The following is a 17,529-nucleotide window of genomic DNA, read 5'->3' on the forward strand; positions in this document are numbered from 1 at the left end:
GATAAAGGGAGAAACTTCATTCACTAATCTCTGAGGGGAAATTTAGACACAAAACAGCAACAGCATCCAATGTGAAGTGAAAAAATAACGGAATGCACAATTGAAACTGCACCGAATGATTAATCGCAGTTGTCCTAGTTATATAAAACACTTAAAGGGGTCACATTATACATTTGGTCAATGCATTTTTTTCCCATGAGGTCCACTTATGATGTTAGTCAAGGTTTAATGCACCTTAATTTATTTTTTCATGACTATTTTCCACCAGGTCTCAAATATTTAGAATAATGCTGGGGGTTTTTTTTTTAGGAATAAGATTTAAAAATTCTTTGAATTGTATATAAAATTTCCATCCATTTGGATTACACAGTTTTAACATAAACTAATACATTTTATGTATTATATTCTGTACATTATGTATTTATACATTTTAAATTTGATGTATATTTGTCAGTCATCCATAAAAACTAGTAAGAAACCGTTTTTGTATGCAATAAAAAAAAATCATGGAATAGTTTAACTATTTTGGATCTATTTTATTTTATTTGAATAATCATTTTTTAAATGTATTTATTTCAGTTGCTTAAAATCAGCATAAATCTGTTCATTTTGAAAACAATGACATTTATTCAGTTAAAAATGAAAATCTGATCGCTGCTGGCCGCCACGTGCTCGACTCCTGCTTGACTGACGGCTGATCTCAGGCCAGCGGCGGTAATGTTATGCAATCGAGGAGGATTAACAGCTGGCAAAAACGGAAAAGGACTTTCCAATTTAATCTAGCAACTCCAGAGCAACTAGATGAGTTACCCTCAGAATTACACACTGGGCTATCAGCCAGAGAGAGAGGGAATATTCATGGAGTAATCGCTCACGCTGAACAAAGTGGTCAGCACTGTCACAAACTCCAGTAGAAATGAGAGACGGAGGAATTAAACCATCTGTCAAACACACAGCCGCTGACCCACAAGCCTCACAGCATCTTAAACAGAAAATTAAAATACTAACAGCAAAAAAATTAAAAAAAGGTTCCATAAGGGGGTGGGTTTCACAACGATGCAATAGAAGATCTATTTCTGTTTCCCTAAAGAACCAACAATAACCTCTTTTTTGTTTGTTTAAAGAACATTTTAATAATCTGAAGAATCTTTTCCACTAAAGAACCTTTTGTGGAATGGAAAGTCTCTGCCAATAAAGAACCCTTATTTTTTTTTATATTATTTTGGAATGACTTGAATGTGGATAAATAATGACAACATTTTCTTATTCTCTGCTTGTCCTTTAAGAAGCATGAGCCAATTAAACATTTGGAAGAGTCCTAAACACCCGGAGCTCTCAGCTTCCAGACCCACTGTGGTGACGTCTTTAGTTCAGATCTGTTTCTGTGCTGGAGGCCACAGCTGGTGCTGGAAATGCTGTGATTTCACATGATCACTGTGTCTGGAGACAGTTGTACGGATAATGTACACAATCATTGAGGTCAGTTTTTTTTTTTTTTGGAAAGGAATTAACACTTTTATTCAGCAAGGATGCATTAATTTGATCAAAAGTGACAGTAAAGACGTTTGTAATGCAACAGAAGATTTCTGTTTTAAATAAATGCTATAATAAAATTAATTTCCTTTGAACGTTCTATTCATTAAAGAATCCTGAGAAAAATGTATAATGGGTTCCACAGAAATATGAAGCAGCAAAACTGTTTTCAACATTAGTAATAATAAGAAATGCTTCTTGAGCAGCAAATCAGCATATTAGAATGATTTCTGAAGGATCATGTGACACTGAAGACTGGAGTAATGATGCTGAAAATTCAACTTTGCATCACAGGAATAAATTACATTTTAAGATATATTCAAATAGAAAACAGTTTTCTTAAATTGTAATCATATTTTACAATACTTCCATTTTTTTACTGTATTTCTGATCAAATAAATGCAGACTTGGTGACCACAAGCTTTCAAAGACATAAATCTTACCGACCCCAAGCTTTTGAAAAGTAGTGTATATATCAGCTAAACATAAGGAATTACACAGGTTATCACACTATCAAGAAGAGTTAGTTCTTTTTAGGCTTCATATAATGACACATCACTTTTGAAATAAGAGTTTGTAACTTCCTCCAGAGGACCATTTATTGAAACCAAGCCACAAAAAGAAAAAAATGCTTGCAAGAAAATACTATTCCAAAGCAGCAAAACCAACGATAGTAAAATGCGGTAACGTGTGTCAAAGCTCACACTACACTTTACATCCCATTCATTCACATATGCAAATGCATGTGTAGAGTAGAAGTTTATATAGTGAAAATATTATGATATTAGTGATATACAATGCAAAGAATGCAAAGCTGCATGGTATATAATATATTTTAACATTTTGAACTTATACCTTGTTGTTTACAATTTATTAGTAATTAAAAACTCAAGCACTACAGTATGACATCATATCCTGTTACTCATATGCAGGGCCTGAAATTAACACCCGACCACGCGCCAAATGCGGGTGAATTTTGCAATTGGCGGGTAAAACTGTCAATCTACCTGCCACATTGGCGGGTAGCCAATGAGAATTTGAGTGATTCATTAGTTGTTGGGTTTTTTTGCGTCTGTTTTTTTATTTATTTATTTTTTAAGTCCGCGACGTAAAATACGATGTTTTGGATGTGCGAGTAACAGTATTAAACTGTTGGTGAGATGGGATGAGATGAGATAAAGCAAAGCTGACGTTGGTTATGGTACAATGACAGTTACACAGATGTGTGTGCGTGTGTATGTTGAGTTGGGAACCAGTGAGAAAATGTCCGGTACCCGGTAACTTTACCAGTAATATTAATATTAATTTAGTTCTGCTTAACGGTTCAACTGACTTTGATTAATATGCGCGAGTGAGAGAGCGCAAGACAGCGCTCAACCAGTTGTTTGAAGACGTGAGTGCGCGCGCGCGGCCGGGGCTCTCTCTGCTCGTTATCGCCCTGTCAGGCGCAGCAGTCATTCTATTCTACATCACTTACCGATCAAATAAGGCTTTGGCGGGACAAAAATCTTCGGCCGCCCCAAAAATTTAAATGCAGGAAAACGTCTCCGGTTACTATCGTAACCTCGGTTCCCTGAGAGGCGGGAACGAGACATTACGTCACTGACGTATATGGGAACTCCCTTCCTTCTCCGTTTCACTGAAATCTTATAGGCTAACGCCAGCTGGAGACAGCTGGCCAATTGACGCGAAACATGCAAATGCTGACTGGACCGCGGGCAGTATAAATAGCATGGGCGCGACAATTACGTCAGAATCAAGACTGAACGCTAGCACAGCTGATCAAACGGCGAGCACGGCGGCTGACGTAATGTCTCGTTCCCGCCTCTCAGGGAACCGAGGTTACGATAGTAACCGGAGACGTTCCCTTTCAAGGCGGTCACTTCGACATTACGTCACTGACGTATATGGGAACTGTATAGAATCCCGCCGTGAGCGCAGTGAAGATAAGCCCAGAACGGGGTCAAGCTACACTCCCACGAGAGACAACAGTTCTAAGCCAGCAGCGCCGCTAGGAGCACTCGAAACTGATAGGCGAAACTAGACAAGAACTTCTGCTCTGACCTTACCAAGTTGCATATTCAATGCAATGAAGCGAAGACTGCACTGGAGAGGGCAGCACAACACCATAAGCACTCGAGCACAAGAGTTAACACAGTGTCGACGGCAATAGCGGTGACAGCTGCATAACCTTATAGCCATACACAGAGTTAACAGGAATTGAAAACTACTGCGTAATGCGGAAACAGCTATGTAACATTATAGTCATAACACAGAGTTAGCAGCAATGGTAACTCTGCATAATGCAGACTACTGCACAGCTGGTGGTAACAGTTCATGAGTACATTAATAAAACTCACCGAACCCACGACGCTATAGGCAGTGCATCAAACTTGAAACCCTGGCGAACGTGTTCTGAGAAGACAGCCAGCATACCTAAATCCCATAGGCATAGCCAACATTGAAAGCGTCGAATTCAGTGAGAAGTCTCAGTATAAACAGCACGTCCCTAGTACCATCCATCAAGCACACAAACAAGCTGGTCAGACTGCTGCCTAGTGATCCACGTACATCCGCAAAGCCCTTACAGGGCCAACAGCACTCTGAGCATCGGCATCATGCGAGGCTGACGGCTCAGCAGAAAAGGTGGGCAGGGATCAATCGGTGCTCTGAACGGTGTAAGCGACTTCGGAACGCAGCTTGGTATCGGACGGAGAGTGACGCTGCAGTCACCAGGTCCGAGACAATGCAACATCATTCGCTTAGAATGAGCGTAGGTCTCCAACGTGCTTCACTGGGGCGAGAGCAGGTGAATTAAGGCCATCTCAAGAGAGCTCCCAACACTTGAAGTGTAAGTGTCTTGCTCAACTATAGACCCAGCAGCGGACACACAAGAAGGTTTCACAGCTTGGGGATGATAGGCTAGTAAGGGGGTCACGAAGAACTGACACTCCCTTGTAGAACATAGCCAATGTTCTAAGCCGATGCACAGAAGTGCAAACCAACACATAACTGAATGTACATAAACACAGTGCTAGTGGCCGTAGCGACAACAACTGTGAATATACGCAGTTAGATAATATCCCCATAATAGCATAGCACCTCAGTAAGTACACAAACACAGTCGTAGCCGTAGCTACAACTGTGAGTAAACGAGTTAACACACAATAGCCAGTTGCACTGAAGGAAACGGGGCAACATAACAGCGTAGCCCATGTACGTAACAGCATCGGTCGCTGTAGCGCGTCCATGTATGAACATAAACGCAGCGTAAGTCGCCGTAGCGACAGAAACTGTGTAGAGACAGAACTGAGATGTACAGTTAGATCAGGATGGCTAGCTGCAACAAGGAAATGGGGCAGCATTACCGCATAACACATCCGTGTACGTACCTACATCCAGAAACTGTGAACATGCACGGTTAGATTAGGATAGCTAGTTTTGCACTGAAGGAAACAGGGCAACAAATAGCAAAAACACGTCCTTGTACGTACATAAGTGCAGTGTAGTCGCCGTAGCGACAGAACTGTGAATATGCACAGTAGATAGGATAGCTGGTTGTTGCACTGAAGGATAGAGGGCAACATAACAGCATAACACATCAGTGTGCACATTTTAAACATCTGTGTGTATAATGCAGCGCAAGTCGCTGAAGCGACCGAAACTGCATGAATATGCTCAGTTCAAACACAGTGGTCAGTTACGTTGAAGGGCAACATAACAGCATAACGCTTCAGTGTGTACACAGATGCAGCGCAAGTCGCCGTAGCGACGACTGAGACTATGCATAAGCATAGTTACATTTTGTGTACAAAAACCACAGCGTCAGAGGCATAGCGACATCGACTGTGAATACGTAGTTATCAGAATAGCCGGTTGCACTGAGGATACAGGGCAATATATAACGGCATAAATCATAGACACCAATATCAATGTACATAACACAGCGTCAGTGGCATCGCACAACAACTGTGAATACACAGTAATCAGAGTAGCCAGTTGCACTGAAGGATACAGGGCAATATATAGCGGCGTAATCGTAACACATATCAGTGCTTAGTGTGTGCACAGCGTCAGTTGCATCGCACGACAACTGTGAATACGCACTGCGTAGTAATCAGAATAGCCATTTGCACTGAATGACACAGGGCAATATATAATGGCATAAATCATTACACATAACAGAGTACGTAACACAGCGTCAGTTGCATCGCACAACAACTGTGAATACGTAGTAATCAGAATAGCCATTTGCACTGAAGGATACAGGGCAATATACAACGGCAAAATTCATACACATAACAGTGTGTAATGTGTACGTAAACACAGCGTCAGTTGCGTCGCACGACAACTGTGAATACGTACTGCGTAGTAATCAGAATAGCCATTTGCACTGAAGGATACAGGGCAATATACAACGGCAAAATTCATACACATATCAGTGTGTAGTGTATACGTAAACACAGCGTCAGTTGCATCGCACGACAACTGTGAATACGCACTGCGTAGTAATCAGAATAGCCATTTGCACTGAATGACACAGGGCAATATATAATGGCATAAATCATTACACATAACAGAGTGCGGAGTGTACGTAACACAGCGTCAGTTGCATCGCGCAACAACTGTGAATACGTAGTAATCAGAATAGCCATTAGCACTGAAGGAACAGGGCAATATACAACGGCAAAATTCATACACATAACAGTGTGTAGTGTGTATGTAAACACAGCGTCAGTTGCGTCGCACGACAACTGTGAATACGTACTGCGTAGTAATCAGAATAGCCATTTGCACTGAAGGATACAGGGCAATATACAACGGCAAAATTCATACACATATCAGTGTGTAGTGTGTATGTAAACACAGCGTCAGTTGCGTCGCACGACAACTGTGAATACGTACTGCGTAGTAATCAGAATAGCCATTTGCACTGAAGGATACAGGGCAATATACAACGGCAAAATTCATACACATATCGGTGTGTAGTGTGTACGTATAACACAGCGCAAGTTGCGTCGCGCAGCAACTGTGAATACGTACTGCGTAGTAATCAGAATAGCCATTTGCACTGAAAATACAGGGCAATATAAGTGGCATAAATCATACACATAACAGTGTGTAGTGTGTACGTAACGCAGCGTCAGTTGCATCGCGCAACAACTGTGAATACGTAGTAATCAGAATAGCCAGTTGCACTGCAGGAAACAGGGCAATATCGTGGCATAAGCATAATACACACAATCAGGTACATAAACACAGCGTCAGTGGCATCGCACAACAACTGTGAATACGTGGTAATCAGAATAGCCATTTGCACTGAAGGAAACAGGGCAATATAACGGCACAAATCATAGCACATATCAGTGTGCAGTGTGTACATAAACACAGCGTCAGTGGCGTAGCGACAACAACTGTGAATACGTAGTTAAATCAGAATGGCCATTTGCACTTAAGGATACAGCCCATATAACGGCACAAATCATAGCACATATCAGTGTGCAGTGTGCACATAAACACAGCGTCAGTGGCGTAGCGACAACAACTGTGAATACGTAGTTAAATCAGAATGGCCATTTGCACTGAAGGATACAGGGCAATATAACGGCACAAATCATAGCACATATCAGTGTGCAGTGTGTACATAAACACAGCGTCAGTGGCGTAGCGACAACAACTGTGAATACGTAGTTAAATCAGAATGGCCAGTTGCACTGAAGGATACAGGGCAGCCTGACAACATAAGCTGTAAGCACATCAATATGTAATGTTACGTAGGCCCAGCGTCAACAGCATAAGCGGTAACGACTGCGCAACCCCGTAGTCAAGACTGACTAGAAGGGGTAAACACTCACCGAATTGCGGTTGTGCACTTTTGTCAGATTGGGGCGTCAAGAGACTCCTAGCATCCGCACTTTGCGCCTTTTAGACACGGAGCCATGGCCTTTGCCTCATCCCTCTAGACGCGCGTCTTTGCGCATGACTATCCATAGGACGTCGTGGAAGACGGAGTCTTTCTTGAAGTAGCCTGGCTAAGATACCGGGCTAAGTATCCTCCACAGAGCCTATCGCGTCGAGTCCTTCTAGCGAGCACGCGAAAAGGACCGGAGTGGCGACGGGCAGCGCTAACTCGTCTTTGGGCAGGAGAGGGCCCACCAGCGGCCTGCTGGCGGCAGTGGGCCTCATCCCCGCTGATGCCCGGGTTTAATCCCCTGAGGGCGCGCACTGTCCGGCACATTGCCTGTCGTCCGCGAGTGCGGCCTCGGTTGATCCTTGTTAGGGTAGAGCGAGTCAATAGGACCCGCACATATCTGGCATGTAGCAGCCATCGGATGCGGGGAGGAAACATGGTGAGTAACCTCTATTGCAACTTCCACGATGACTTCAGATAAGACTTCTAGCGTGAAGAAAGAGATTCTGACGTAATTGTCGCGCCCATGCTATTTATACTGCCCGCGGTCCAGTCAGCATTTGCATGTTTCGCGTCAATTGGCCAGCTGTCTCCAGCTGGCGTTAGCCTATAAGATTTCAGTGAAACGGAGAAGGAAGGGAGTTCCCATATACGTCAGTGACGTAATGTCGAAGTGACCGCCTTGAAAGGGAACTCCTGACAATGCTCGTAAGCGTTTGCTGCGCTGTTTCTTACCTTGATTTACGTTGACTTTACTAGTTCCAGCTTCACCGTCACCGCTTTTTTTTTTTATATATATATGTTTAGAAAACCTCTATTTTCTTCTTCTCTTTTCTTTCCTCTTCTGAGCACCGGACTTGTGCTGAACGGGCATTTTAAGCGTACTGAACTTCAAATTAAATGACAACATCAAATTTTGATCAGTGGCCAAACCATTTTTGTCTTGGGTGCGGGGGGCCCCAGTTCTGGTGGGGGTGGGGACATGTCAAAAAGTGGTGGGGACATGTCAAGATGCAGCAGTGGAGGAAGAGGAGTGCATCTGCTCCTTTTTTGTGGACTCAGATTAGCAGCAGTCAGTATATATGAATATGACATATGACTATGTCTGTGACACAACAAATGAATAAAAAGATGCAGCACCTAAATGTGTATTCTTACAAGTTAAAGAACAATGTTTGTGTGATTTCTATTTTTCACCTTTATGAGGCAAAAAAAAAAAAAAAAAAAACTGGCTGGTAAAAAGTTACTGTGGCAGGTGGATTTTTTAAATCCACCTGCCACAGTGGCTGGTGGTCAAAAAAGTTAACTTCAGGCCCTGCTCATATGCACTGATCAAAAAAATGTAACATGCAAAGAGGCCATTTACATAGAAGAAACTATGAGTCAAAGACAATTTAAAAACTAAATGATGAATGTTTTTGGCACAAAAACCCTTGACTAACATTATAAGTGGATTATAGGGGAAAGCGGACTAGGGTGTTTCGCTGAATAATGTAACAGACCGAATCCAAACACTCTCTGTTGATTATTCTCCTCCTTTCCATGAATGTTGAGGAGAGTTCCCGTGATATAACAGTTTCTGTCCTTGTTTTAAAGTGTCTTCTTAAGCATATGGATGCACGGGCTGTTTTGGGCACGCTTTTCTCGAAGGAATTGTGTCTCTTTTATAATTTCTCCCTCAGCCCCCTCACTTCATGTTTCTTTCTCTCTCTCGTTTTTTTACTTTGTTCTCGCTTTCACTGGCATATTTAATGCATTTAAAAAGCCTTGGACATCTGTTCGACCTACTTAGTAATCTGCCGCCTAGCTACAGCCTCTGCTCTCTATATCTGACCTTCCTCCTTTTTAAGTCTCTGAGACCCGTCGAAGGCTGTTTGGAAATAGGTGCATCTAAAAGAGTGATTGCAGCGCTGCTATTCTTTAGAGGACTGCTAGTGTTGGATTAAGGTGGATTGGACTGTCCCGCTGAACCCCAAGTTTGACCTGTCCATTTATCACTCGCTAACGCTGCCTTCAACTCATGTCGCAATGATTGTACTGTATAACGTAGAGTATATGTATATGTAATATAGTGTATGACCTTCATTCTATGGGCAGAAATTCAATGACACATTCTTTAAAATATCTTCTTATGACTTCAACAGAAGAAACTCAGATTTGGAACAACATAGGGGTTAGTAAATTAGTCACTTTTGGGTGAACTACCTGCTTTCAGAAAACGTTTTTAAGCTTTCTAGAAATTATGACTTTTCAGCTGTATTATGAGGCAACCGATACATAAAAGGCAACAGCTACTGAGGCAATAGTGACTAAACTACATTTCCCATCATTCTCTACAGCCTAAACCCAGAAAGCACTGCGAATGACAATATATATACCCACAGAGAGAGAGAGATAGATAGATAGATAGATAGATAGATAGATAGATAGATAGATAGATAGATAGATAGATAGATAGATAGATAGATAGATAGATAGATAGATAGATAGATAGATAGATAGATAGATAGATAGATAGATAGATAGATAGATAGATAGATAGATAGATAGATGTATGCAAAAGTTTGGGCACCCCTCTGAGGCTGCATAATAATTAGCTGTTGTTGTGAGAAAAGATGGTAGTGGTATGCCATTCAGTTTATACAGAAAGCTGGATAATGTGATGTTTTTCAGACAAAAGTGTTTTGCAGTGCTTTTTTAATTGCATTGATTTGAATATGTTTGTAGTCCCTTACTGCTGATTGATTGCGACACAAAATTGATTTGATTGGCTCAATGAACATTAGACTGAAAACACAGGTGCAACCAATCGTGAAAAAGGATTTTCAAGGTAGCTACTTGCTATTTGTGCTTATTCTCTACTGGAAAGTAGCAACATGGGAACCTCAAAGAACTCCCTAAAGACTTAAAAGCTAGGATAATTCATCAATTTGAATTAGGAGAAGGATACAACAAGTTACCACAAAGGTTAAAGGTCTGTATCTCCACAATCAGAAATTGAGTTATAAAATGGAAGGCTACAGGAGCAGTCCGTGTGAAGGAAAGATGTGGTAGGCCGAGGAAAATATCTGAAAGGCAAAGGCGATGAAAGGCCAAAACATTTTTTGAATGGTCACAGACAAATCACAGACCACTTCCAAAGAGCTCCAAGAACATCTTACTTCTGGTGGTGTCATTGAACATCATTCCTCTAGCGCACTCTGAACAAGGAACAGCTCAAATGGAAGTGTGATACGGAATTAGCCTTTTCTGCGTACTGCCAACAAGCAGAGTCAGAGTCAGGTATGCAAAGACTCATCTGGACAAGCCAGAATTATTTTGGAATAATGTCCTGTGGACAGATGAAACTAAGATAGAGTTATTTGGTCACAACCAGAAGACCTTTGCATGGCAGAAAAAGAACACAGCGTTCAAGGAGAAGAACCTGCTCCCTACTGTAAAATTTAGAGGAGGGTCCATCATGCTGTGTGGCAAGCAAAGGTACTGGAAACCTTGTCAAAGTTGGTTGTCGCATGGGTTTTACCCAGTATCAGCAGATTCTTAAGAAAAATTTTCAAGAATCAGTCAAGAGGTTGAAGTTACACCGGGGTTGGTTGTTTTAAGCAGGAAAATGATCCAAAGCATTGTTCCAAATCAAGGAAAACCACAGACACAGATAGAGTGTTCTAGAATGGCAATCCCAGTCCCCAGACATGAATATCTTTGAAAATCTATGGAATGATTTGAATTGGGCTGTCCACGCACGGCAGCCATCAACCCTTACTGAACTGGAGACATTTTGTAAGGAAGAATGTTCCACAATACCTGCAATCAGAAATCAGGGACTTATCAGTGGCTATAAGAAGCGTCTACAGGCTGTTATTTCAGCAAAAGGACACTCTACTAAATATTGATGTGATTATTCCATTGGGGTGCCCAAATTTCTGCACCTGTCTGTTTTTGTTGTGACTCATATTGCTTTGTATCTGTTGATTCAATAAATGTTATTTCAGAACTGAAATGTTACTGTTTCCATGAGGTATATATTATAAATGATAACAAATGAAGTTGCTGCGTCGAAAGCCCAGCAGATTATAAACTGAAATTATGATAATTATCAGGGGTGCCCAAATTTATTTGCGCATTTCGCAAAAACACAAAACAGTTTAGTTCTATATATTTAATCAATATATTTAAATCAATCGTTTTATATTTCTCCAGTGATTGTATTTAGAATATGTAATTTGCAGTTCCCTATTGTAAGCAATTAAATTCACAGGCTTGTAACTTTGCCTTTTTGTCAGATTTCTAAATACTTTTAGATAAAAGGATGTGATAATAATGTTGTGATTCACCTTATAGCTGGGTGGTTTGGTTTACGGCTTTTAACTCTTTAACAAAGACATTTTAAAATCCCTATGGGGAAAATTAATAGGAAAAATACAAGGATGCATCATCAATTACACACCTAATGCACATCCAGGTAATTTTGTTGGTAGATAAAAACAGAAATAAATAAATAAATAGGAAATTCTCCAGCATGTCCAGTTTGTGCCTGAATGCACATAGTGTTATAATTAAAATTATATACTCTCCAGCTGAAATACAATAAAGTTTGTTGAGTAAATTCCTGCATCTCAGTGTCATAACAGAGCGCTAAACATCACATCACCCTGTGTCATTCTGGGCTGTTTATTCAGTGGATCAATTAATGGGAGGGAAGAAGGTCTGGATAAAAAGAAGAGTAATTCTTCTTTATTGATTAAGACTTTCTTTCCTCTCTCAGGTTTTTGACCCCTTCGTCAAATTAAAGTACGAGAATACAATTAAAACTAGAATCATCGATCAACACCCAAATAATCAGAAAGCATCTTAATGCTTTAAACACAAATACAACAGCAACATCCTCGTCACGGCCACACTCTCTTCAACACTATTCATCAGAGAGAAACCTAAAGAAATGGTTTCCACAAAAAAATGAAGCAGCACTACTGTTCCAACACTGATAATAATAAGAAATGTTTCTTGAGCAGCAAATCAGCATTTTAATGATTTCTGAAGGATCATGTGACACTGAAGACTGGAGTAATGATGCTGAAAATTCAGCTTTGCATCACAGGAATAAATTACATTTGAAAATATATTCAAAGAGAAAACAGTTATTTTAAATTTGTATAGTATTTCACAATATTACTGTTTTACTGAATTTTGATCAAATAAATCCAGTCTTGGTGAGCAGAAGAAACTATCTAAATATTTAAAAAAATATTACTAACCCCAACATTTTGAAGAGTGTAAATCAAGATCGTCTTGTGATTGCCTTTTACAACCAGCACAGGAAATTACAATTTCACTCAAATCAATATTTATTGCTCATTTATTTATGTACTTTGTAAGCAGCAGTGTATTGTCAATGAAATAAATATTTGTTGAGAGTCTGCTTTGCTTCAGGCTCCTGATCTCACTGTCAGGGTTTATTTTGTGACAATGATCAAATAGTCAAGAATATCATTAGAGATTTTAAATAGTTATTTTTTGTCTTGAATGAATTGTTCTTGCCTCTGGGTCTGATGTGTGTTTGCAGACGTGCGTGTGTATTAGTTGTGACTTTATGCATGAGCGTTACATTAGTGCCACATGATTGCTCCTCATTAGACGCTGACTAGCTGCTTACAGATTAATTTGTACATGAATCTGTATGGTAAAACCGCTGTGCGTGTGCTGTACACATCTGTGTGTTTAAAACTCACCAGTTCCTCGTTGTTTAGAGTCGTTCTGTTCACGAGCCCAAACGCAATGCCTGCCTTTCGAGCAGCCAATGTCTGAAAGGAAGAAAGGATATATTGAGAAAAAGCCAGAGTGAGGGAGAATGATAAAGACAACACTCAGGAACTGAATCAAACGCTGCAGGGTAAAAATCTGTTTGTGTTAGGCTGAATGTTATCATGTTGGATAAGACAAAACCTGATTACTCAGGCTGGGAAACCACTTTCACCTTCAAGCAGATATTCACCTGTTACACAGAACGCACCTCTCAGAAAGCTTTTCATTTTAGATTGAATAGAAGAACTATATGAACATGTAGGCTGTATTCTGCTCTGTGTAATATGCTTTCATTTCATTAGGTGTATTGTGATTTTAAGAGATTTCAGGAAGCAGGAATTACTTTCCCAATGACAAAACAGACAGACAGACAGACAGACAGACAGACAGACAGACAGACAGACAGATAGATAGATAGATAGATAGATAGATAGATAGATAGATAGATAGATAGATAGATAGATAGATAGATAGATAGATAGATAGATAGATAGATAGATAGATAGATAGATAGATAGATAGATAGATAGATAGATAGATAGATAGATAGATAGATAGATAGATAGATAGATAGATAGATGAAATCACCCAAATGAAATCAGTTTCACATTAGCTTACACTGCACCATAACTTCGTCTAATGAGCTAGAACAAATTAAAGTGAACCTTAAACATATTTAGTGAGTACAATAATGTAATTTGTATTCTTTCCAAACACACACACACACACACACACACACACACACACACACACACACACACACACAGGGTCTCTTAGGCAGATAAAGATACATCTGCTGTCTTCAGCTGACTACTGTAGATGAAGCTATTTAAGCAGACAAACACTGGATTCAGACGTGCAGTCATTAAATGTCATTAAAAATGCAAGAAACTTACCAAAGCCTAGAGTGTCCAGGTGCAGGGAAAAGCCGACAGAACACAAAATTAGACATTTAGTGAAGGTGAGCTGTCGTTCACATACAGTAAAGCACATCTCTTTACGTCATACCTGCCGTCATGCAGAAAATCAGATCGAGAGTCTGTCTAAAGCGCAGAGAGAAAGCTGCAGAGGTGAGGCTCAATCCTTAAATAACTCACCTCTGACATGCAGCAGAAATTTACAGTTCACTCATGCATTTGCTGTGCAAATGTTTGGTAAAGATACTAAAATGAGCCCTGACATAGTCCTACTGCCTGAAAGTATTGTTGCCATTACTGCTACAAACAGACATGACCAGACAGCATGTTTTAAAGCCAGCTAAAAAAAACACGATCCAAAGAGTTCAGGACAGAGAACGAGAGAAAGAAAGAGCCAATGCGGGGGAAATGGGACACTACAGAGCCGGTCAAAAGTCAAAAGTCAAAAAGCCACGATTAGCCATATCGAGATCAGCAGGCTTGGACAGCGGACCATACTGGACTCGTCTTTACCATCTGACCATGAACCTGATGGTGGTAAAGACTAAGCGGGCTGCTAACGCCCCCTTAAAGCAGGGGTGCATAGGAAAATAGGGTAGATTTGACCTCTACATGAACGTCAAGTGTTGATGTAAGTCTCAACATGCACTTGAATTGCTGAGGGTTGCTGCAGGCAATGGAATTGTAGTCTGAATTTTGGAGGAATTTTTCTCTGAGGTCACGTGACCGACTGTCGTTGCCCTGAAGCAATCACACAGCCAACAAGGGGACAGAAACAGACGACAGAGGCATGATGGGATAGACCAGATCGGACCCGGTACAGCACTGACTTCATCCACGCTGTAAAAGGCTTAGTGGCGCACGTCACTTTTACATGGATTTAAAAAGGCACACAGTTAAATCAGAAGTCAATGAAGTCCTCAGATATATTTTTGGGTAGAGTTGTCAACATTTCGGTTTTGAATGCATCTGCTGTCGATTGACTGAAAACAACTATTTTGAAGGGAAATCTGACAACTCACGAAAAAATATCACCCATATCAATATGGGCCCAAGTGGGAATGGACAACAGGACACGCCAAAAAAACTAAATAACAAACTGAACGATGACCCGTACTTACCAAAATAGGGTTGGTTTTTAATTTCATGCAAAATATGGACAGATACAGCATCAACATTTGTCCTTCAGAAGCAGAACATTTGCACAAAACTCAATGTAAGAATCGGTTAAGAAAATTTGCTCTAACAAAAATCAAGAAGAAATGGAGACAAAGACATGTAGACGGACTGCAAGAGCTCAAACAAGAAAGAAAAAAAAGAAATCCTTTGAAATGTTAACAAATGCAAAAATATGAATAGAAACATACGACATACTACATACTACATAGATGCTGTGGATCAATCATTCGCCGCCTAGAGTCTCGTAAATTAAATAGAACTTCATTATTAATATACGAGCACTAAACATTTAAAGACAAGACAGATGATTTGAACTCTGCAGATATTGTGGAGAACACCAGGTGAGTGACCTACTTTTACTCTGGTGGAGCGTAAAACCCTTAAAATAGCATCAAAACATAAACACGTGTGCACCTCTATCTTGCATGTGCCCTGCTGACAGTGTTGTATTGTAAATTCGGACTAGTGACCGTGTGCACGGTGGGTCTGATTGGCTAATACAGTCTTCTACAGCTCCATCAGTCAAACATAACCGTGCCGGGCATGATTACTCACCAGGTCTCGGACAATAGGCATGGTCCTCTTGCGACGTAAATCTGGCATGCTGTCAATGCCATAAAGTATACTGCCAACCCTGGGGATGGAGGCAGATTTAGAGTCTATTAATACCATAATCATGCTGTACGCTATGAAACATTACCCGGATAAAAAGCAGTCGGCTGATTTACAGCACTGGCAAATGACATGGGATGGGCAGAGGGGGGTGGGAGGAACAGGAAGTCCATCATAATTGCTCTTGCCTCACACAGACCCACTCTATACATGCATAGAATACTTGGTCAAATTGGGCCGTACAACCAAAGCACACTCCACTGGGTACTGTAATCCACAATGCAATATGCTTAACTTATTCATATAAATCATCTTCTTCACTAATTATTTGATCCGATTTGAAAAAAAGTTGTATTTAATGCAATGTATTTAATGTATTTGATTGGATTAAAATTGCTAAATATATTTTCAATTTCCAATATGATACATATATGTTCAGATAAATAATGCTTTGGTTTTTAATGTCTCCATATTGAGTTTTTATTTGATTGGACTACCAAATATTGAGAGAACTGTACACAAAAGTGCAATTAAAAATGTAAAATAAATATTTTCAGCATAAAATTTGGATGAATGCAATGCAATGACAATTTAGTAAGCAACTGTTTAAACGTTTTTCGTTGCATAATGTATACCGTTTCACATGGTATTTTTAGAAATCGAAGGTGGTACACACATACTGCACAGAATACAGTATGCTTGTATTGTATGAACATAGGCGAAATAGATCTGGAGAATAACTCTGCATGTCAATAATTCTAAAATACACACATACACATATGAGAGTTTAGATTAGGTAAGGATGTTCTCATACTGCACATGTCTATAAACACACAGGTCTTTTTCAGTCATGAAGAGCCCAAAGAAACATGTTTGTCTTTGTTAGGAAGACAGTGACATCATCAATTCTTAATGAGAACGGCCTTTAATAAGCATAAATGCCAACAGTGCAGGGTATATTTATTTATTTTTGACAGCTCATTACCAAATATTAAATTCATCCCCACTACATTCATTAACCTGGAGACATACCATTGCAAACAATTAACGCTAGATCAGGTCCCAAGAATTCTTGCTCTTCTGCCTGCGGTCTATCAGGGAAAATAATATCAGCAAGTGTGTGTGTGTGTGTGTGTGTGTGTGTGTGTGTGTGTGTGTGTGTGTGTGTGTGTGTGTGTGTGTGTGTGTGTGTGTGTGTGTGTGTGTGTGTGTGTGTGTGTGTGTGTGTGTGTGTGTGTGTGTGTGTGTGTGTGTCAGTGATAAATGGAAGACGAGGAGACCCAACGGCTCGAGAGTCCGAGGCACCAACACACACACACACGCACGAACACACCACACATATATATGTATCTAACACCTGTAAGAGTGTAACTCTAGACACACACTCCTGTGTATAATGGTGTACAGATCAGCTGTCTTTATTTCCCGTGTGTTTTACTGTTGAGTATGTCTGTACTCACCCTCCGCCAGTCAGCCCCAGTTTGGCTGGGTCCAGGATATTGACACAACCCTGTCAAACAAGAAAACAGCCTGCTGATGACTTACACAGATCAATAAGACACTGTACTTAAGTAC

General features: G+C 40.3%; 1 protein-coding gene across 2 annotated transcripts in view; it reads right to left on the bottom strand.

Annotated features, from left to right (window-relative positions):
- The window catches only part of unc13c (unc-13 homolog C (C. elegans)), a 229,937-nt gene that overhangs the window by 191,039 nt on the left and 21,369 nt on the right, over positions 1-17,529 (bottom strand). The window contains exons 4-6 of one of the 2 annotated variants that reach the window (XM_082182828.1): positions 17,415-17,464; positions 15,898-15,976; positions 13,174-13,245 (exon numbers count right to left, since the gene is read on the bottom strand). In XM_082182828.1, the coding sequence (XP_082038954.1) occupies positions 13,174-13,245; positions 15,898-15,976; positions 17,415-17,464 (201 nt within the window). The remainder of the gene's footprint in view (positions 1-13,173; positions 13,246-15,897; positions 15,977-17,414; positions 17,465-17,529) is intronic. The other variant, XM_082182829.1, reaches the window with a different exon arrangement.

Source organism: Leuciscus leuciscus (assembly GCF_965113295.1).
Source record: "Leuciscus leuciscus genome assembly, chromosome: 10".
NCBI lineage: Eukaryota > Metazoa > Chordata > Actinopteri > Cypriniformes > Leuciscidae > Leuciscus > Leuciscus leuciscus.